General features: G+C 49.4%; 1 protein-coding gene across 1 annotated transcript; it reads right to left on the bottom strand.

Moving 5' to 3' along the window:
* Positions 1–1,475: 1,475 nt before the first annotated feature.
* PAQR9 (progestin and adipoQ receptor family member 9) lies at positions 1,476–4,589 on the bottom strand. Its single transcript, XM_051818664.3, has 2 exons — positions 4,366–4,589; positions 1,476–3,731 (listed from the first exon to the last, which is right to left on the bottom strand). Exon 2 carries the CDS (start codon positions 3,573–3,575, stop codon positions 2,442–2,444), a length of 1,134 nt encoding a protein of 377 aa, XP_051674624.1. The 5' UTR covers positions 3,576–3,731; positions 4,366–4,589; the 3' UTR covers positions 1,476–2,441.
* Positions 4,590–22,273: the final 17,684 nt, after the last annotated feature.

Raw genomic sequence — 22,273 nt, 5'->3', positions numbered from 1 at the left:
AGCAAGAGGGTCCTCGTTCACTCTGGGACACGCTGGGTGCTGACACCTCCACGGGGAAACGTGTGTCATTTTCCTGGGCCCGTGCCTCATAATCACTTGAAAATGATACGGGTATAATTTTATCCTCAAGTGGCCTCTGCTTAAGGACAAAGGCACGGGGCAAGAGGAGAATTCTGTTTGTGGACCCAGAGGATCTCCCAGCAAAAATTCACAATGACAAATTCAGCGTGTGGTTTGCATTCTCCAACAAGTCATGCTTTTTAAAAGTCTTCCTCTTGAAAGCTCCTTCGGAAAGGGAGGTCTCATTTTACAAAGAAGCTACAACACACTCTGCAACCTGCTCCTCTCGCTTTGGAACCAACAGTCTTTGAGGCTCTAAAGAGACAGCAGTGGCATGCAAATAAATCTGCATGTGGCATATTCTGATTTCCACAGTTGTCCTTGAATGCACGTATTGCATTAAGTTACAGCTAAGAACTAACATCTGTGGTCAGCGCAGATTATCAGTCTGGGTAACCTACTGGGATTTTCCCTGCAGTCTGCAAAGGATGAGACGCTGACATTCACCAGCAACTGTCTAGAGTATTTACGATCCCATGGAGAGGTTCAAAATAAAATACAGACATCTATACACTCAACTTCCATGTGCAAATTAACACGCAAGATACACATATACAAGGGTCCGGGTTCCTCCAGGGAGTTGTGCAAAAACTTCTCTGTTTACATAGTCGTGATAAAAAGCATAAACAAAAACAGCGATGTCTTCAGGAGTGCCAGCCTATCAGCGCTGAGGTAATTGTCCATCTACCTTATGTGCTTGATCTCAATTATTCCACAAAGTCCAGACTCCCCATTCAATGACTTATTTGGCTCTTAACCAAAATAATGGGCCACGAAGTGTAATCAGTATTTAAATAAGCTACCTCAGTGGTTTAATTTAGAGTTGCCACCGTGGTCACAGGTCAGCATTGAGAAGAAACCTGTGAATCCGGCCATAATAGGACCTCGAGGGCAGGCTCACTGATTTTTCAAGGAATTGGGATAACTGCCCATCATCTCCACAGTTTGGATCCCAATGAGACTTTGGTGTTTTAAGTGGGTAACTGTAATCTCATTTAACTCAAAATGTTCAGTTACAACCCAAGTAATCTGCTCCTGCCTTTCCTAATATAATGGCCTCGTTTATTCCTGAATATTGTATTGTTAATTTTAAGCAAGGCTGGATGGCATCAGTCTAGAAACAGCACCTTCTCATCCTCCCCCATGGCTGCATCAGGAACCACAGGCACATTAGCAAGTTGGCTCCTTCTCCTTGTAGAAACGCCAAATGCTCTGTATGACCCAACTACTTCCGGTCCTGCCCAAACCTTAAAACCAACACCATCCTGCTTCCCTCCCGGGTGGGACGGTGAACCCTGACACGCAGGGAACTCCTCCTGCTCTCCCCAGGCAAGAAACTATTTGAGGACCAGCCATTTGGGCATTGCTTCAAAAGGCACATTTATTCCAGTGGCAAATTAAATAAGTAGCAAAGCGAAAAAAAATGAAATTAAAACAAACAAGAAAATCAGGATGGGTTTTGTGGAACACATGAAAATAAACAGGAATCTGGGATTCGTACAAACCACTCGAGCTCCTTACCAAGAGCTTCCCCAGAGTCCCTAAGGTAGAATAATTCACAGTTGTGTCATGACACTCACAGGCCTTCAGAAAACACTGTTGAAAAAAGTAACTGAGGAATCTGAAGCAGCTTGCGCTGATGTCCAGTTCAAGTGTACGGAACGCAGGAGGCTGCGAAATCCAAAACTATGACAAAGAAAATTCAGTGCATATCACAGACTTGGATAAATTATGAAAAAAATCATTGTATATATTACTATTTAAATAACATCTGAGACATATTTCAAAATAACGTGTGTTCACATTCCATGCATTTTCTAGCAAGGGAAGCCCTGGGTTTGTGTCTTCGGGCCAGTTTCCTACAAAGCTCCATTCTTCGGACAAAAATAAGCTGGAATGGAAGTACCCGGGGAATTTACCTATTGATCCTCTTTACTGCATTCCTGACCTCAGAAGGCTCCTCGTTATTAGCCCTGACACCGGAGACGATTGGAAAAGCGAGCTGTTTGGGGGTTTCACTTGGGATTTTGTCAGCTTCCTCCTCAAAATCCCTGCGTGCCACAGTCGCGACCTGAATTTTTCCCACAGGGACAAGAACCAGAGCCTCACCCCTCACCCCCTCCAGCCCGACCCCCTTTTGTCATTCTTCCAAAGTCCCAAGTGGGCCCGGAGCCCCTTGTAAAGCAGGGGACTTTTCCCTCCGGGGTCTCAGCACCCTACTCCAGCAAAGAAGGAAACACAACAAAACCTGAAAACAAACCAACAACAGAAACTGCCAACAAACAGGTGAGCAAACCAACAGCCTCGGGCGAGGCCAAGGCTCACTTTTTACTGCAGAACTCCGAGTTTTTTAGGAACCGCCTGATGACCAGCCCCAGGCAGACCACCAGCAGCAGCATGTAGCCCACGGTGCCCGAGAAGGTGGGCGCGGCGGGCGGCTCCTGCAGGAACTGGCGCAGGCCCTCCTCCACGTAGTACACCTGGTCATAGATGCTGAGGAAGGTGAAAATGTGGAACAGCTGGTGGCTGTGGCCGATGATGTCGAACAGGCCTGGCTGGATGCGCTCGGGGATCTTGCTCACGTTGAAGAAGGCGGCCACCACGAGCCAGAAGTAGCGGCGGTAGAAGTGCACGAAGAGCGTCGGGTTCTCCCCACGCAGATCGAAGAGCAAGCTTTCCAGCATAATGGGGCAGGCCATGCTAAGCGGCATGATGAAGACGAACGTGCGCAGGGCGAACGGGTAGGCGCACCAGTCGGTGCGGCTCTTGCAGCAGGCCACGGTGCAGGCCACGGCCAGCACGAAGGCCACGGGCAGCACCAGCGCGCGGTAGGCAGCGATGAGGCCCGTGCAGTCCACGTGCCAGCCCAGGCGCTGCTGCACGTACGGGGTCATCACCCTGGCGTCCAGCAAGCTCAGGCCCGGCAGCAGGTAGTAGTAGTAGGCCACCGTGCTGCCGAAGCCGTAGTAGCTGATGGACGCGTAGTCCAGGTAGAAGAAGACGGCGCGCAGGCGCAGCGACAGACAGCTGAACACGTGCGCCGTGCAGCTCATGGCGAAGGTCAGCAGCACGCCCGACGCGTAGCACCACAGCGGCAGCAGCCCCGGGTGGTGGAAGGGCAAGTCGCGGCCGCTCAGGAAGAAGAGGCGGCAGAACTTGCTCAGGAACAGCAGCAGCGGGATGAAGTGCGTCCAGAAGTTGAGCGTCTCGTTGGTCGGCTTCAGCACCGAGGCCAGGCACTCCTGCGCCGTGCACGGCAGACGCCGGTAGCCCGACAGGATGAAGCACTCCACGAAGTCGTCGGGCACCTCGTCCCAGCGCAGCAGCGGCTTGGCCGACGCGGGCGGGTCCCCAGAGGCGGCGGGGTGGGGGTGCCGGCCGGCCCCCGAGGCCGCCGCCGCCTCAGCGGGCGGGCCCTTTGTGCCCGCGCCCCGGGGCTGCAGGCGCCGCGGCATGGTGCCCGGGGCTTGGCTAGGGCGCGCGCAGGCGACCTCTGGTGCCGGCTCCCGCGCGCTCCGCAGCTCCGGCCGGCCGCCGTCGGAGCCTTTGTGCCCACGCCCGGGACGTCGCTGCAGGTTCAGGACAAGACCTGCGCCTCCGAGCACCCGCTCCTACAGCGAGAAAAGGAAACAGTCAGCAGGCAGCGCGGCAGCCGGCAGGAGCGCGCGGGGCTCGGAAGCCCCCTCGTGAAGCTCCCAGCTAGCGGCGCGCAGCCGCCCGCGCTGCGGCTGAGGCGGCTGAGGCGGCGGCGGTGCGTCGGGCTGCGGCGGCAGCGGCGCGGCGGTGACTGGGCATCGCGCGGTGCGGGTGCCGCTGCCGCCGCTGCCTTCGTCGCCGCCGCCGCCGCCGCCGCCCCCAGGCAGGAGGCGGGGATGAGCGAGCCGAGGCGCCGAAGAAGGGCGGGGGCCTCCCCGGCTAGGGTTTCGCGGCCGCCTCGGAGGAAAGAGTTGTCCCCAGTCTCGAGTTCCGTACCATCCCCCCTCCTCGGGCCGCCGCAGCCGGAGCCGACCCGTTAATGATTGATGTGGGGGGCCAAAGGCTGGCCAGCGGGGTCGAGCGGCCGAGGACCGGGATCGGCGCTGAGGTTCGAGACCCAACAGCCATGCGGGCGTTCTAGAGGACACTGGGGAGCCGCGGCCGCGGGGGAGGGGCGGGGGTGCGGTGCGCCCCTGCTGGTGTCTCCCCAGGTGGCTGCGGAATCCCGGGGCTGTGAGACCCGATCGGGGCCGTGCCATTGTCAGATACCTGGGGCTGCTGCTCCCTCGCCGCATCTCATCTTTGCGGGTGTGTGCGTGCGCGCGCGCCTCTGCGCACTACACCTAGCCTTAGTTTATCTTCTCGTCCCACTGACTTCATCAGGTGCGTCACCATCCTCCCAGCTCCCTCGCCCGTGTGCTGTCCAAAGCAGGCGTACCCCAGACTGGCCTCCGGTCGCGGGAGCTCGCCAGCTCATGCATCTTCTTGGTCTTGTGTCTGTATCTGGGATTGTTCTTTGGAGCCCAAAGTCCAATCGCTGGGGAACGAGCTGCTCCAATTCCACGTTTTAATGAGAGGGAGAGGAAAAAAAAAATTGTTTTTTTCAGATGATGATCAGGCGATGCAGAAAGCCTTTAATGATTTGAGGAATTTAATGAGTAGGGGTTCCCAAGCAGAGCTGTGCGGCGTTGAGGGAGGGCGTGGATGAGGGAAGACGTCAGGAAACAGGTACATTCTAGCACAGGCTGAAGAGAGACAGGAGACCGGTTCATAGAGACGGGGAAGGTGGTTTGGATAAAGCTTATGCATTGTTCTCCAACAGTACCTGGCGGGCGAGTGTGGGTGCGGGAGGCGGGAAGGAAAGACAGCTTGAAGGGTCCAGGTGGTTGTGATGCACCGCAGTGTGAAAACACACGCCTGAGCTGCGAAGGAAGAGGGCTGGAGAACCCGTGTGTCCTCACGTGGTTGACAAGCTCTTTCGACAGTGCCTTTGGGGGTAGTACAGAGCCTAAGGTGTGCATCCGACCTGTGGTATGGACAACAGGAACTCACTCTTGGTCTGTTTTTGCGGTTTTGTTTTTATTTGGCAAGGCACTAAATACTTCGCAGATATCCATCTTTTCTACAGAGAGGAAATGGAGGCGCGCCAACGGTGAAGAACATGCCCGAGTGGTAGAAGGGGAAATCGAACCCAGCCAGGCTCCCTTCAGATTCCATGTGTTAACCTGGGACGTCCAACAACCTGCTTGGCTCAAAGGAAACTGGTATGGAAGGGCGGACTGGTTTGGGAAGAGGCTTTCAATTATAATTTTAAACTCCGTTTCATTTTCATTTTAAAGATGGAAGCCTACCTTCATCATGAGGGCAAATCCTATAAGTAGGTTAAGAAAGATTTACTTAGTAGAGGTTCAAGGTGGATTAAAGTTATGGATATGAATTATTTATAACTAGGGAATCACTCCGTATTCCAAAGGTCTAAAATAACTTAAGGATACTGTAAGTAATCTCTTTGCCATTTCAGTCTTCTCTTTGAAATGTATTTTCCACTAGGAGTTGATTTAGCAAACTCTTCCACAAAGGTACACTTTAGTCTTGAGCCTTTCTTAATGGTCACACATTCCTAATTAATGGATTTTTTTTTTTAATAAATGAAGTTTTGCTGTAGTTATTTTAACCAGTTTTTTGTTTTAGTATTTTCTGGCCTTCCACTGTCTGTAGCCAGTCCATTTTAACGTGAACTATAATACCTTTCAGATCTGGACTAAGGATCCACATTAATTTGTAAAAGAGATTAAGTACCTTAATCTCTTTTAATTATGGTATTTAAATCAGGCCTAGGAATAATAAACTTGAAGTGGTGGCATACCAGAAAAAAAAATCTTTTGATATTCCCTTTGTTACTCCACAAATTACCTGAGCTGTAGCCCCTGAAAAATGTTGATTTTGTAGTAATTCCCATATTTACCAACCTCTTACTTGAATAATCAGCTCACTTACATAATCAGGAAAATATAGTAGGACGTTCACTTCAAGCAAAATGGTGGAACTGACTCTAAATGAATGTACAAAAAGTCTAGTTAAATAAAGTGACAATTGTCTTTATAACTTTTTGTAGCAGTGTTAAAGTTGATGCTAATATAACACGATCTTCTTTTTTAAAAATTCATATTTTATGAAGTAGAAAAACCAGTCATGACACTCTTTTTTCTTTCTTTAAATATTTTATTTACTTATTTGAGTGATTGGGCTACAGACAGAGAGAGGGAGAGACAGAGAGAGAGGTCTTCCATCCTCTGTTTCACTCCCCAAATGGCCACAACTGTGGATCGGAGCCTATCCAAAGCCAGGAGCCAGGAACTTCTTCCAGGTCTCCCACCCACATGGGTGCAGGGGCCCAAGGGCTTGGGCCATCTTCTACTGCTTTCCCAGGCCATAGCAGAGAGCTGGATCAGAAGAGGAGCAGCCGGGACTGGAACTGGTGCCCATCTGGGATGCCAGCACCACAGGTGGAGGATTAGCCTACTACACCACAGTGTAACATTCCTAAAATGAAACTCTATGATCAGAAACTCTATGATCTCTGCCTTCTCCTTTCTCGTACGATTTCCATCTGACATGTGCGTGAAGGCTGTCCATGACTTTTCTCTGGAGTAAAACCCAGATGGCTGTCCTGGCTCTATCTTGACAAAGCTCAGTAAAAAGCCACTAAGGAAGCAGCAAAACCGACCTGATGTATAAAATGCCAATGGGACTCTTCCTTGCTCACTACCAATCTACAGACTCAGTTTTTTATTGAGATACAAAAATGTGTTCCTCAGGCCTGTGCAAGCTGGGTTGTGTGGTTTTAAACTGTCTCTTGTCAGTGACTACCTCGCTCCCATGTGCTGGACTTGACTAAACAGATAGACGCCATGGGCTGGCTGCCCTTCCCTAGAGCTGCACGAGCAGATAAAGCATCTCTCAGGGAGCTGGGACCAACCACCAAGTTGTTGACAGGCACAAATCACCAGGCCTGGCATTTAAAAGCCAGTGCCTACAGAAACCAGCTGTTCCTTCCCACTGAAAACCACACGTGGTTTTGGCAGGTCTGTGGCTGCTGTGTACATTCAGGTGCTGGGGTGGGGAGGGGTCCTGGTGGCAAGATGCAGCAGTGTGTAGAGGCTGCAGCAGACTGGACTAGCGCCTTCACCAGTCTGGTTTGTTCTGGCGGTATTCTTATGGGCTGACCACACGTGTGGGTTTCTCTTGCCGATAATAAAATGAAACCTATGTAAATACTGCAGGGGAGGTCTCATGTTGTCTAGTAAGGACAGTTAGCTAGCTGTAAAACCTGGAGAACATGCTACATTATTTGCACACCTGCTTTCAGAAGCAATTTTTTTTTCTAGTCTCATTTTTAGCTGAAAAGCCAGCCAAATCCCCCCACACAAAAACACTGAGGACTTTAGTGCTTAATTGCACCTAAAACTGTGTGAGAGAACTCTGTAGGGTTCAGTCCCTCTCTGCAGAATAGACAGCCTAAACAAAGTATTTCCCTGTTCTCCAAATTGAACACAACCGGGATCTTCCTAGCCAGACTCTTCCAGGTCAGATATGGTCACTGCCAAAATATGGGTCTGTGCTCCTGCATGGTAGGAGAGCCTTTGGTTTCAGGTGTAACTGTGGCAACCATTTGGGGAAAGCACAGTTGGAAGGCCAGGTGTGGGGCAGGAAGCTGGAGAGAGTGTGTGGAGGACTGAGTTCTTCCATCACTGTTCCTACCTGTTACCTGACTTAATGACGGGGTTTCTTGAACAAAGCTAAGGGATGGGGCAGGCATTTTGTACAGCAGTTAACACGGTATTTGAAACACATCCTCAATCAGAGTGCCTGAGTTTCAGTCCCAACTCTGCTTCTGATTATAGTTTTCTGCTAATGTAGACCAAAGGAGGCAGCAGGTGATGCCTGAAGTACTTAGGTCTGTGACTCCCACATGGGAGACCTGGATGGACTTCCTGTTGCCCCGGCTTTGGCCTATCCCAATCCCTACTGTGTTGGCATTTAAGGAATGAGCCAGCCTATGGGAGATCTATGTTTGCTGTCTGTTTCTCTCTCTCTGCCTTAAACACACGCACACCCTAGAAAAAAGTAAAGGCAAGGGGAGACTTGTTGAGGATGACTTGCCTTAGAAGGTTCTATGCAGGAAGAGACACTTCCCTACCTTAGCAAGTTCACCTGTTCTCTACCAGTGGTCCCCAAAGTGAGTGCGCAGAAAGACCTACTAAGGTGAAGAATAAAATATTACAGCTTCAGTTTAAATGGAGCTCATCCTTTTCAATGCCCATACTCTTGAAGGTATTGTGGCACACTTAGTAAGTAGTACATGGAGATCATTGATAATATGTTGGGGTATGGGGGAGAGTCAGAACACATTGACTACTAAAGGTGTGTGATCAATACTGTTTGTTGACCTCTGCTCCATGGTCCTTTGCTCTAGTTTGGCCAGCCTGCTTACATCCCCTGTCGCCAGTCCAGGAGGGACTCCCCTTTCTTGCCTTTCAGGTTACTGGAAAGGGTGTGTGGGCATTGCCATTTGTCCACCAGCAGCCCCCACACAAAGACCAGACCTGCCCAAATGCCTGGGATTTCAGCTCTGTCTGAGCTTCCCTGCTCTAGAATGGTGGTCTCAGTTCTGGAGTTATTTCCCCCAATTCTTCCCTCCCCATTTCCCGAGCAGAGTCTAAAGGCTTTATATGTATGTGTCACACTGAACCTCATTCGGTATCTCCCTGTCATAGACTGTCACAGGTTGTGGCTTGAGAAACAGTTATACACGTGAATGAGACAGATTACTGAGTATTTATGGACAGTTTCCCCTGAAATCTAGTGCTTTGCACACAGTAAGCACTAAACACATTGTGGCCAGGAAGGTGGTTCAGTGCTACACACCTTTAAAAGGCTAGAACTTAGAATTCTAGAATCTTAGAGTAGCAGTGTCATTACTCCTTAAAGTCATCTGCTCCAGCTCATTCCATTCATGATCGTTCTTTTGGCTCATTGATTATATTCTACACATTTAGGCACTGTGATAGGAGTTTACAGTTGTTATCTCTGATTCTCAGAACACTCTTTTGCAGGGTGTGCACACTATCCTCATTTTCAGACAAAGACACAGAGGCTCAAAGAAGTTAAACAGCTGGGAGGCAGAGCTGGAGTCAAACCTTATTCATTGCAACCCACCAGTCTTTCCTTCAGTGGGTGCTGCTGCCTGAGAATCTGTGTGTACCAGCTGTGAACATCTCCAGTGTCCACGGGACTTCATAACTCACACAGCCTCCCCTTTCATTTTTATTTTTTAATTGTTATTGTAAAACTAGATAAGTAAATGAACACAACTGAGGAACAAAACAGATTTGCATGTTGGCTCAACATTCAGCCACATTACTGAATGAATATGATCATCAATTGAATCTTTTTTTTTAGATTTATTTATTTCTTTATTTGAAAGAGTTAAACAGAGAGAGAAGAGGCAGGGAGAGAGAGAGAGAGAGAGAGAGAGAGAGAGAGAGAGAGAAAGAGGTCTTCCATCTGCTGGTTCACTCCCCAATGGGCCACAACGGCTGGAGCTGTGCTATTCCAAAGCCAGGAGCCAGGAGCTTCTTCTGGGTCTCCCATGCGGGTGCAGGGGCCCAAGGACTTGGGCCATCTTCTACTGCTCCCCCCGGCCATAGCAGAGAGCTGGATGGGAAGTGGAGCAGCCGGGACTCTAGCCGGTGCCCATATGGGATGCCAGTTCTGCAGGTGGCAGCTTTGCCCGCTACGCCACAGCACCAGCCCCATCAATTGAACGTTGATAGAAATCCCACAAAGAGGGCCGGCGCCGCGGCTCACTAGGCTAATCCTCTGCCTAGCGGTGCTGGCACACCGGGTTCTAGTCCCGGTCGGGGCGCCGGATTCTGTCCCGGTTGCCCCTCTTCCAGGCCAGCTCTCTGCTGTGGCCAGGGAGTGCAGTGGAGGATGGCCCAAGTGCTTGGGCCCTGCACCCCATGGGAGACCAGGAAAAGCACCTGGCTCCTGGCTCCTGACATCGGATCAGTGCGGTGCGCCGGCCGCAGCGCGCCGGCCGCGGCGGCCATTGGAGGGTGAACCAACGGCAAAGGAAGACCTTTCTCTCTGTCTCTCTCTCTCACTGTCCACTCTGCCTGTCAAAAAAAAAAAAAAAAGAAATCCCACAAAGAATGATGCTGAATAAAGCATCTGTGTATGTATGGAATGTGACAACCAAATGTTGATATAGGCACATAAAAAAAAAAACCACTTTATTTACTTTATTTATTTGAATGGCAGCATGAGAGAGAGAGAGAGAGAGAGAGATCTATCTTCCATCTGCTGGTTCACTCTCCAAATTCCTGCAATAGCTGGGGCTGGATCAGGTCGAAGCCAGGAGCCTGGAACTCCATTCAGAACTCCCGCGTGGGTGGCAGGGACCCCAGCACTTGGGTCATCACCTGCTGCCTCAAGGTGCGCATCAGCAGGAAGCTGGGTAGAAACTGTCAAACCCGGGCACTCTGACATGCGAGGCAGGTGTCCCAGGTGGCATCTTACCACTGCACCACAATGCCCATCTCTGATAAAGCACCTCTAACATGAAAGGATTTGCATGGGGCCAGTGCTGTGGCGCACTAGGGTAATCCTCTGCCTGTGGCGCCAGCATCCCATATGGGTACCGGGTTCTAGTCCCGGTTGCTCCTTTTCCAGTCCAGCTCTCTGCTGTGGCCCGGGAAGGCAGTGGAGGATGGCCCAGGTGCTTTGGCCCCTGCACCTGCATGGGAGACCCAGGGGAGGTTCCAGACTTCAGATCAGCACAGCGCCGGCTGTTGCGGCCATTTGGGCGGTGAACCAACAGAAAGAAGACCTTTCTCTCTGTCTGTCTCTCACTGTCTGTAACTCTGTCTGTCAAGTAAATAAATAAAAAATATTTTTTAAAAAAGAAAGTATTTGCACAGTTCTGTAATTTGTGTTTTCCACGAACTTTTTGAAGAACCCTTGTCTTCATTATTTCAAATTTTTTTTGTACTAGAATAAACTTGTCTTTTAACTCCATTTTCCACAATGTGTCTTCCTATAAGAAGCACCGTGTTTCAGATAACATCTTGATCCCAGGGGCTTCCCATATCCTACTTCACTGCCAAAAGACAAATAACAGATTCTGGGATTTCATAGGTGATCCTTGTATTTGCACAATGTTACTCATTATAGTAACTGATAAATACAGAAAGGAAAATATTCTGCTGCGATATCATATTCTTGGCATTAAGGGGAAGGCATCTCAGTTTTGGGGCCCCAATTAAACTCACCTGCCATCTCTGTTTAGTTTTTTTTTTTTTTTTTCCAATTATTCTTGTGGCATAGAGTGAGAGAAAGACAGACAGAAAACTTGCATCTGATGATGTGCTTCCGAAATGCCTGCCATGGCCAGGACTGAGCTGGACTGAAGCCAGGAGCTGGAACTCAATCCAGGTCTCCCAGGTGGGTGGCAAGAACTTGAGCCGTCATCTACTCCCTCTCAGGGTGTGCAATAGCATAAAGCTGGAGGGGGTAACTGGAGCCAGGAATCAAACCCAGATACTCTGATGCGAGTCAGATGTCATAACTACTAGAACACATTCCCATCCTCTCTTTAGCTTTTTAATGTAATGGTTTTCCTTTTCTTCGCGTTTTAAAATCTACTTGTTGAAAATATTTATGAGCATAGTTATCTAGATGCTGATCACTAAGTTAGTTGAAGAGTGTTCTGTCTGTATGTATTTACAGTAAAGAGTTTCAGTGACTTCACATTTCTCCTGTGCCCATTCATGTGAAAACCACAAGAATGAGTCTCCTCACCAAGGTCATTTTTACACAATAAATAGGGAGCATTTTTCTAGGAACATGCTTATTGTCAAGGTCAACCATTGGCAATCATTTGAACCTTTTGTTCTGAGAATTCTGTGGCCAAAATGTACCTTATTAGTTTTGTTTTATTCTTTTTTTTTTTTTAAAGATTTCTTTATTTATTTGAAAGTCAGAGTTAGACAGAGAGGAGAGACAGAGAAAGAGAGCACGCGCGCGAGAGAGGTCTTCCATCTGCTGGTTCACTCCCCAACCAGCTGCAAGGGCTGTGCTGATCCGAAGCCAGGAGCCAGGAGCCTCCTCCAGGTCTCCCACGTGGGTGCAGGGGCCCAAGGCCTTAGGCCATCTTCTGCTGCCTTCCCAGGCCATAGCAGAGAGCTAGATTGGAAGTGGAGCAGCCGGTCTTGAACCAGCGCCCATAAAGGATGCCAGTACTTCAGGCTGAGGCTTTACCCACTATGCTACAGCGCCGACCCCTTGTTTTATTCTTGATCCCTGCCTTGCTCCTCCAACCTGCCTCCTATCTCAAGTCTGCCCACCAGTGTCTGCTCTAGATTGCCTTATGCTCATCCAAGTCAACTCCATCTAGAGATACCTTGCAGCACTGGGTAGAAAGTACTGACTACTCCTTTAGGGAGCATTCAGGAGACAATCCCTAGCTATTTGTTTTCAAACAACAGTAAACATCAACCATGTACAAAAGTGAAACTAGGAGCTCAGGGTGTAAAGCAGCGGAAGAGTGAATTGGGGTACAACAAAGTGATGTCGGAAATTCCCTGTTCTCAGTTGTAGGGGAAATGAGTCCACAGCATTTTTTTTCCTTTTTAAAAATTTTAAAAAGATTTATTTATATATTTGAAAGTCAGAGGGTCTGGTTCTGTGGCTCAGTGGGTAAAGTCACTGCCTGCAGTGCTGGCATCCCATATGGGCACCAGTTCAAGTCCTGGCTGCTCCTCTTCCGATCCAGCTCTCTGCTATGGCCTGGGAAAGCAGTAGAATATGGCCCAAGTCCTTGGGCCCCTGTAGCCACGTGGGAGACCTGGAGGAGGCTCCTGGTGCCTGGCTTTGGATCAGCTCAGCTCTAGCCGTTGCAGCCATTTGGGGAGAGGACCAGCAGAATGGAAGACCTCTCTCTCTGGCTTTACTTCTCTCTGTGTAACTCTGGTTTTCAAATAAATACTCTTTAAATTAAAAAAATCAGGTTACAGAAAGAGAGAGAGGAAGATACAGGGAGAGACAGAGAGAGGGAGAGAGAGGTCTTCCATCTGCTGATTCACTCCCCAGATGGCTACAATGGCCAGGGCTGAGCCAGGCTAAAGTCAGGAGCCAGGAGCTTCTTCATGGTGTCCCACATGGGTGCAGGGCCCCAGACACTTGGCCATTTTCCACTGCTTTCCCCAGGCACATTAGCAGGGAGCTGGATCAGAAGTAGGGCAGCCAAAACTCAAACGAGCACATTTATGGGATGCCGACATCGCAGACTAGGGCTTTTCCCACTACTCCACAGTGCTGGCTCTGTCTATAGCGTTTTAATGTAACTATTTTGTGATTACTTACTTGGTACAGTCATTTTGAAACCAGGAATATCTTAATACTACATCAAACACCTTTAAGCTTTTGATGTTTTTACTTTTAAGCAATGTGGTAGACAGACACCTGCTTCACATCTCTGCCCTCAGCCCCACGGGGGTTGGGATTAAGCACCATCTGGCCAGCAAACCATGTAAAATTAACAGTCACGAGTCACTTAAACTCGCTCACCAGTGAGGGGACTGTCAGTGCTGGAGAACTGACGTCCATGTCATGCTGATTTCTGCTTCACAGTAGCCATTCCTGTGCTCACTTGCTTGTAATTCACAAAGACTGGATGCTGGAGACTGGAGCTTCTTTGTGCCCACTTTAGGTTGCATGAGAGCCAGCATTGTAGTACATGCCGGCATCCCATAGCTGAGGGTGAGTTCCAATCCTGCTCTGTTTCCAATCCAGCTCCCTGCTCATGTGAAAGCAGTAGAGGATGGGCCCAAGTGCTTGGGCCCTTGTCAACCATGCAGGAGACCCAGGCAGAGTTCCAGGCTCCTGGATTTGGCCTGGTCCAGCCTGGATTGTTGATGCCATTTGGAGAGTAAACCATCAGAGAGACCATCAGAGGGAAAATCAATCAATCCCTCTCTCTTTCTCTCTCCCCCTTTCTCTGTTGCTCTGTTTTTCAAGTGAATAAATAAATATTTAAAAATCAAATGTATTGTTTTTATTTATTTGAAGAGAGAGAGAGAGGGAGAGACAGAAATCTTTCAGCTACTGGTTCACTCCCCAAATGCCTGCAGTGTCCAGGGCTGGGGCAGTCTGAAGCCAGGAGCCAGGAACTCTAGCAGGGTCTCCTACATGGGTGCAGGGCCATCATCTGCTACATATCAGGCACAGTACAGAAAGCAGGACGTGAACTAGCCAGGACTCCCGCTGGCATTCCAATAAAAGATGCAGCTTAACCCCCTGCACCACAACACCTGCCATTCAACAATATCTAACAGACCCCTCAGTAATGCCCATACATGGCAATGTCTATTGCCATCAAGCTCCTTTATAATGACCACATGAGGGACACACACTAATCCAGGTGTAGGGGCCAGCGCGTGGCGCAGTAGGTTAATCCTTTGCCTGTGGCGTCGGCATCCCATATGAATGCCGGTTCTAGTCCTGGCTGCTCCTCTTCCAATCTAGCTCTCTGCTGTGGCCTGGGAAAGCAGTAGAAGATGGTCCAAGTTCTTGGACCCTTGCACCCACATGGGAGACCAAGAAGAAGCACCTGCCTCTTGGCTTTGGATCGGTGCAGCTCCGGCTGTTGCGGTCATTTGGGGAGTAAACCAACGGACGGAAGACCTTTCTCTCTGTCTCTCTCTCTCACTGTCTGTAACTCTACTTCTCAAATAAATAAATATAATCTTTAAAAAAAAAATCCAGGTCTGGTAGATGCAAACAACACAATCCTCTGCTTCCTCAAGTTATTTTTTTTTAATTTCAACTTTCAACTAATTAGACATGGGATTGCCTAAGCAAAAATTTTTGTAAAAATTTTTTTTGTTTGTTTTGGACAGGCAGAGTTAGACAGTGAGAGAGAGACAGAGAGAAAGGTCTTCCTTTTCCATTGGTTCACCCCCAAAATGGCCACGACGGCCAGCGCGCTGCGGCTGGCGTGCTGTGCCAATCCGAAGCCAGGAGCCAGGTGCTTCTCCTGGTCTCCCATGGGGTGCAGGGCCCAAGCACTTGGGCCATCCTCCACTGCACTCCTGTGCCACAGCAGACAGCTGGATTGGAAGAGGAGCAACCGGGACAGAATCTGGCACCCCAACCGGGACTAGAACCTGGTGTGCAGGCGCCACAGGCGGAGGATTAGCCAAGTGAGCTGCAGTGCCGGCCTATAAAATCTTTTAAATAATTCAGAAATAAGGTTGAGGGGCTGGTGCTGTGGCATAGTAGGCTAAGGCTCTACCTGCAGCGCCTGCATCCTATATTGGCTCCGGTTCATGTCCCAGCTGCTCCTCTTCTGATCCAGCTCCCTGCTAATGGGCCTGAGAAAGAGGTAGAAGATGGCCCACGTGCTTAGGACCCTGCACCCATGTGGGAGACCCGGAAGAAGCTTCTGGCTCCTGGCTTCGGATCAGCCCAGCTCCACCTGTACTGGCCATTTGGGGCGTGAACCAGAGGATGGAGGACCTCTCTCTCTGTCTCTCCCTCTGTCTGTAACTCTACCTTTCAAATAAATAAATAAATAAAATCTTGGAAAAAAGAATGAAGGTTGAAACTGAGGGTCTCATACAGGAAAGGATTAAGAATGGAAAAAGAGGTGAAGAAAATCTGCTTTGCTTGGCATTTTTCGTGATAGTCTTTAAAAATATTGGTGATTTTTGCACTCAGGCTGGGCCGCTTTGACCTGGCTGCACAGGATGTCTTGCCCCGGGGGGCAGGTATGATAGAGAGGCAGAAGGAGGTTTCTCTGTGGAAGACTGGCATGGTAACAGCCAGCCTTAGGTTCCAAGCTGGCCGGTTGTGTCATTAGGGCTGGCGCACTGTCACCATTCTCCTTCGGCTCCTAGCTGTTTTAGGGTGGAAGGGGAGCCCATGGAAGGGCTGCCTTTGAATTCTGGATTAATGGTTGGCGGCTGTGGTGAGTTCAGGCAAGAGAAGGATGGTGTAAGCCTGAGACTGCAATCACCTCTCCCCTGCATTCCATCCCCTCCCCCCTCTCCCCACCGCCTCTGTTGCCCTGCTGTTCCTAAGTCCCAGGGATATGCTGAAGGAGGAGACACTGCCCTGCACAGACGCTCAACAGAGGGGACAGAGGGGTCAGGTAGACTCCTGTGCTCTGTGTGGGCCATGCCCTGAGCCCAGGCAGGGTCTCTGCCCAGATCGAGGGGTGCGATGCCCAGATTAAGATTTGCTGGTGGGTTGGCAGTGGCCCCAGGACCCTTGCACTTGCTGTTTCTCTCTGCCCCTCCCTGCCTCAAATGCTTTCCTCCCAAACCTCTCCCTTTATTCAGTTATATGCTAAACATCACCACTTCTTAGAAAACTTTGTTGCCCATTCTACCTAAAATGATAATTCCATCACTGCCTGCCTCCTCACCCTGGTTGTTTTTTTGTTTTAAGATTTCTTTATTTATTTGAAAGTCAGAGTTACACAGAGAGAGGAGGAGAGCCATAGAGAGAGATAGAGGTCTTCCATCCACTAGTTTACTCCCCAGTTAGCTGCAATGGTCAGAGCTTTGCCAATCCAAAGCCAGCAGCCAGGAGCCTCCTCCAGGGGTGCAGGGACTCAAGGATTTGGCCCATCTTCTACTGCTTTCCCAGGCCATAGCAGAGAGCTGGATTGGAAGTGGGGTAGCCGGGATACCGGCACAGCGGGTGGCAGATTTACCTGCTACACCACAGCGCCAGCCCCAACCTCACCCTGTTTTACTTTTTCATATTTTCATTTTCTGGTGCGATTTTGTATTTATGTTTCAATCATTTCTTTCCCTTTACTGAAATATAAGCTCAGTGAGGACAGGGGCTGTGCTTACTCACTGATTTGACCTCAGCACCCAAGGGCCTGACACATACTGGGTACTTAAACATTCACAGAATGATTCAAAAACACCCGTGGCGTTAGGCTCCACCCAGAATGCTTGGATTAGCCCTGCTCTGGCAGAATCTTCTCTGATGAACTGACCTCTACCACCCAGAAATACTAAATCCAAAATAGAACACACACAAGCTATTGACTGCACACCTCGGCAGCCAGGCCAAGTGGTTTCTGGACTCCTGAATCAATCACCCGAGGACCTGAAAAACAGCACAGAGAAAGGACGCATACCGCACCCCCCCACCCCCCACCAGGCTGGGCCTTGAGCTGAGGCTTGCTGGACCAGTCACTTCTCTGGAAAGGGAAACCATATGGTGTGGGCCATTATGATAGGAAAGCGTGGCTGTGCTTAGATTGGAACTGTAAAGGTCAGTTCTAACAAAGCAGTTTGTATCAAAGAGAATTCCTCAAATCTGTCCTATTAATAGCATCCGCCAGCACTCCTGCAGCTCTGCCTAGCCTGTTTCGGCTTCCGTCTCACCACGTTTTCACCTCCCCTGAAGTGCAGTGCAGAGAAGCAAAATCGGGACAGACAGAATGCCACACTCACACTCCTCGCCCATGGCCTGAGCTTTTAGAACTAAACAGATCTGCAAGTCTGGTTTTGAAAGGCTTGGGATTTTGCAAACGGCTTAAAGAGTTTTTTTTTTTTTTTTTTTTTTTTTTTTTTTTTTTTTTAAGATCACTGGACACTAATCTTTGACCCACTGGTGAGACTGCAGCCAAGCACACGGCTGCAGAGAGGACTGTGGTTGACCCGGCGACCCATGCCCACTCTGGCTCTAACCCTTGGGTGGCCTGTCTCACGGGCACACATTTCACCCCATGGCCCGTCCTGTTTGGAAGAACAGAGGGAACAGTCAGGCCTTGGCTGCCACCAGGTGTGGTGAAACTTTCTCTGCTCGCCTGCCCTTGAACGTGGCAACTCCTGCCAGTGCCAAGTGACAGGACAGTCTCCCCTGGAGCACAGAGGCTAACGGCAGAGGCCAGCCCAGCACTGGCTGCGAGACTCAGGGAAGAAAAGAGCTCTGGCAAATGTGGCTGCGTGAGAGGGACGGAGAGGCAGGGAGACACACACACACATAGAGAAAGACTTCCTCCACTTGCTGGCTCACTCTCCAAATGTCTGCGACAGCTGGAACCAGGCCAGGCCAAAGCCAGGAGCCAGCATCTCCATCTAAGTCTTCCACATAGGCGGCAAGAATCCAAGAACTTGGGCCATCATCTGCTGCCTTCCAGGCATATTTGTAGGAGGCTGGATTGGAAGCACAGAGTAGCCAGGAGTTGAACCGGCACTCTGATATGGGTGTCCCAAGCAGTGGCTAGACCTACTGAGACGCAACACTGGCCATCAATCTGTGCTTTAGACAGCATCCAGAGGCAGGTGCCTGTTGCATGGGTTAGGACAGTGCTAGGGAGACCAGCATCTGCTACCAGAGTGCCTGCTTGGAACCCAGGCTCCTCTGCTTCTGATTCAGCTTCCTTCTAACGTGCACCCTGGGAGACATCAAGTATGGCTCAAGTATTCGGGTCCCTGCTATTAATGTGGGAGACTCAAAATGAGTTCCAGGCTTCTGGCTTCAGCCAGTCCCAGCGCCGGCTGCTGGCCTTTGGGGAGTCACCAGTAGAAGGGAGAACTCTTTCTTTCCCTCAAATAGATAAATAAATGAACTTCTTTAAAAAAAAAAATAGCACCCAGCTTGGCTGAGTTTGGATTTCATTTCGCTTAAGGTGCTTGGCAAGAAACTTGGGAAAGTATAATCTTGTATTTTCAGGAGGGTGGTTGTGTGTCCCTGTGTGATGACCCAGGAAGGCTGCGGCTGCTGGTAGCTCCTGGGAAAGGGATGATGCATGCTTTGCTGCCAGGCCTTTTCAGGGAGGCTTCATTCCCAAGGCAGTGCTTCTTGTCATTTGCATACTTTGTGTTTTCTTTGATGAGTAAGCCTATGGTGATATTCTTTATCCCTGGGTGCAAAAAACTCCATGTGAATGTATTTCTTCCTTCTATCGCTTTCTGCAAACTCAGAGTGCTCCTAACCCTTGCCCCAGTGGACTTCCCTACTGCTGGTCCTGGGAGCAGCTGGTAACCTTGGCACTCACACGTTTCCCACATCACACGGCAAGGTTTTTCCCTTACAGAACTTGAGATTGCCAGCTGATAGGACAGCTACGAGTTGGCTAGCCTCTCCAACTGGCAAAGGAAAATCACATGTGTTCCTGCAAAGTTGTAAAGATTGAGGTATAAAAGGTGCCAGCAGGAGAGGGCGTTTAACCTAGTTGTTAAGACACCCAAGTCCCATGTTGGAGTGCCTGAGCTGGCTCCAGCTTCCTGCCAATGCAGACCCTGGGAGGCAATGGTGATGGCTCAGCAGTTGCTGATAATGGCTCAGTAGATGGCTCAAGTAGTTCCTGTCACCCACGTGGAAGATGTAGATGAAGCTGCCAAGCCTGGCTCTTGTGGGCATTTGGGAGAGACCTAGTATCTAGGAGCTCTCTCTTGCTTTTTCTCTGTTTCTCTTTCAAATAAATAAAAAATACAAAATGCCGGATACAGAATAAGTATCCATAAAATGTAGCCATTTCTGTTATTTGTATGCCCCCTTACTCAAACCCAGCCACAATATTATGCAATATTATGGCTTAAGAGGTACAACTGTCAAGGATGGTTATCTTTTAATAAGGATCTGTGGGAGCCAGTGCTGTGGCGCAGTGGGTTAACGCCCTGGCCTGAAGTGCTGGCATTCCACGTGGGGGCCGATCCAGCTCTCTGCTATGGCCTGGGAAAGCAGTAGAAGATGGCCCAAGTCCTTGGGCCCCTGCACCCACATGGGAGACCCAGAGGAGGCTCCTGGCTTCGGATCGGTGCAGCTGCAGCCGTTGCGGCCAATTGGGGAGTGAACCAGCGGATGGAAGACCTTTCTCTGTCTCTACCTCTCTCTGTAACTCTGTCTTTCAAATAAATAAAATAAATCTTTAGAAAAAAAATAAGGATCTGTGAATATGAAAAGCCACTGAGGTTTAGAGGAATGGACTTTAGCAATGGATAAACATCTGGGCAGATTCCAGTTTGCCTCCAGTGGGAAAGGCTGAGTGTTGAGGAAGCAGCTCCACATGAGGGTGCTGGGAGGAAGCCCTGTGGGAAGGACACGAATGTCCACCACCTTGGTGGTACCCCAGGCCAGTAGTCAGCTCAGGTCGTGGGGCTTGGGGTGCTGGCCGGGTTGTGGAAATGCCATCTGGCTGAGCTGAAGGGAGATGGGGCCCAGTAACCAGCAACCTAGAGGAGGTGAGATGCTTGATCTCAGTAGCTGACATAGGGGACAGGTGTTTGGTGCAGTGGTTAGGATGCTGCTTGTGACACCTGCATCCCTTAAGTGCCTGGGTTCAAGTCACGGCTTCGCTTCCAATTCCAGTTTCCTGCCAATGCAGACCCTGGGAGGCAGCAGGTAATGGCTCAAGTACTTGAATCCCTGCCAACCATGTGGGAGACCTGGAATGGGTTCCCAGACCCTGGCTTCAGCCTGGCCATGTTCTGGATCTTGTGGAGCTTTGGGGAGTGAACCAGCAGATGAAAGACCTCTCTCTGTCTGCCTGTTTCTCTGCCTTTCAAATAAAATGAAAATATATAAATAAATTTTTAAATAGCTGACACTGAGTAATTATTAGGAGGTGATAGGGCATCAGACCTGGGCACAAACTCAGGAGCTGGAGAAGCTGGATCTGGGGACAGATCTCAACATGCAGGCAACTGCTTCTGCTCTTGGCTTTTAGGTCCGGCAAGAGTAGTTTCGGCATGTCTCGATGTCAGGTGCCATTTACTCTCATTTGCGTAAAAGGATGGAGTTTTTAAGCAAGGACTTTCTAAGAGGAAAGTGAACTACATTCTAAACTACTGACAAAATTCTAAATTCTCTTCCAACCTTCCTTAATATACCTGCAAATGTTTCATGTAATTATAACCCATCTGTGAATTCCATCTTCTGGGCTGTTTTTGATGTAGCTCTTTCCATGAAATAACACAGTGACATCTCTTATATTTTTAAAAATGTCTGTGATGTTTCATCGGATCACATCATAGTTTTCCATTGGAAGTTATTGGGATGTTAGGAGTTTATCACAATTACCAACCATGCTATTATGAAAATAACTTTGGATTTTTTTTCCTTTGAGACTGTTTCCTTGCTGTGAAGTCCTCAAAATGGAATTTCATGGTTAATAAGTTCCCTTATGAAAAAAGACTGAGCTCTTTCTCCTCCCCACTCTGTCAACCCACAGCCCACGTAAACATCACACTGCACACTCCTCATTGGCCCACAGATGCGCCCACCTCTGCCCTGGACCTGGGATATGTGCCTACATGTGTGCATCGAGATTGCAGAAGGCTGGCCTCGAGGTGGACATGAGTCCATGCTGAGCAAGTGGACTCAGGCTGGCCCTGGCCCCAAGCTGCCTTCAGTCCTGGAGAGGAAATACAGTTCTCTTTTTGGTTAGAAAATGTGCACCCCGTGCCATAAAAGGAAACAGGATACAGAAGCGGAATGGGAAATAAATGTTCTGCCTAGTACTAGCAATTTTGATATTAGCTTTTTTCCTGATAAAAAGACTCTGTCTGCTCTGTTAGATGTGGAAATCACCAATTCTTCATCCACCAATTGCACTCTATCTTACTCTTTTGGAAGAAAGTGCTGAGTTAGCCCCAGCTTCTGGACAGCACGGTTTTCAGCCCACTAGTCTGTGTGCTCCATGAAGGCCACAACCTCTTCTGGTTGTATTACCACTTAATCCTCAGCCTCTGGTCCCTTGCCTGATTTATTTTATTTATTTGAAAGAGTTAGAGAGAAAGGTAGAGACAGAGAGAAAGGTCTTCCATCCACTGGTTCACTCCCCAGTTGGCCGCAACGACCAGAGCTGCGCTAATCTGAAGCCAGGAGCCAGGAGCCTCTTCTGGGTCTCCCACGTGGATGCAGTGGCCTAAGGACTTGGGCCATCTTCTACTGCTATCCCAGGCCACAACAGAGAGCTGGATCAGAAGAGGAGCAGCCGGTCTTGAACCAGCGCCCATATGGGATGTCAGCACTTCAGGCCAGGGCGTTAACCTGCTGTGCCACAATGCCGGCCAGCAATCTACTAGTATTTTATTTAGAATTATTTATATCTATTTTCATGAGTAATATTCCTGTATCATTT

The sequence above is a fragment of the Oryctolagus cuniculus genome, chromosome 4 (genome assembly GCF_051225735.1).
Source record: "Oryctolagus cuniculus isolate XC-2025 breed Fujian yellow rabbit chromosome 4, ASM5122573v1, whole genome shotgun sequence".
Classification (NCBI taxonomy): domain Eukaryota; kingdom Metazoa; phylum Chordata; class Mammalia; order Lagomorpha; family Leporidae; genus Oryctolagus; species Oryctolagus cuniculus.
Note: the sequence above shows the minus strand (reverse complement) of the source record. Positions and strands in the feature narration are given on the sequence as shown.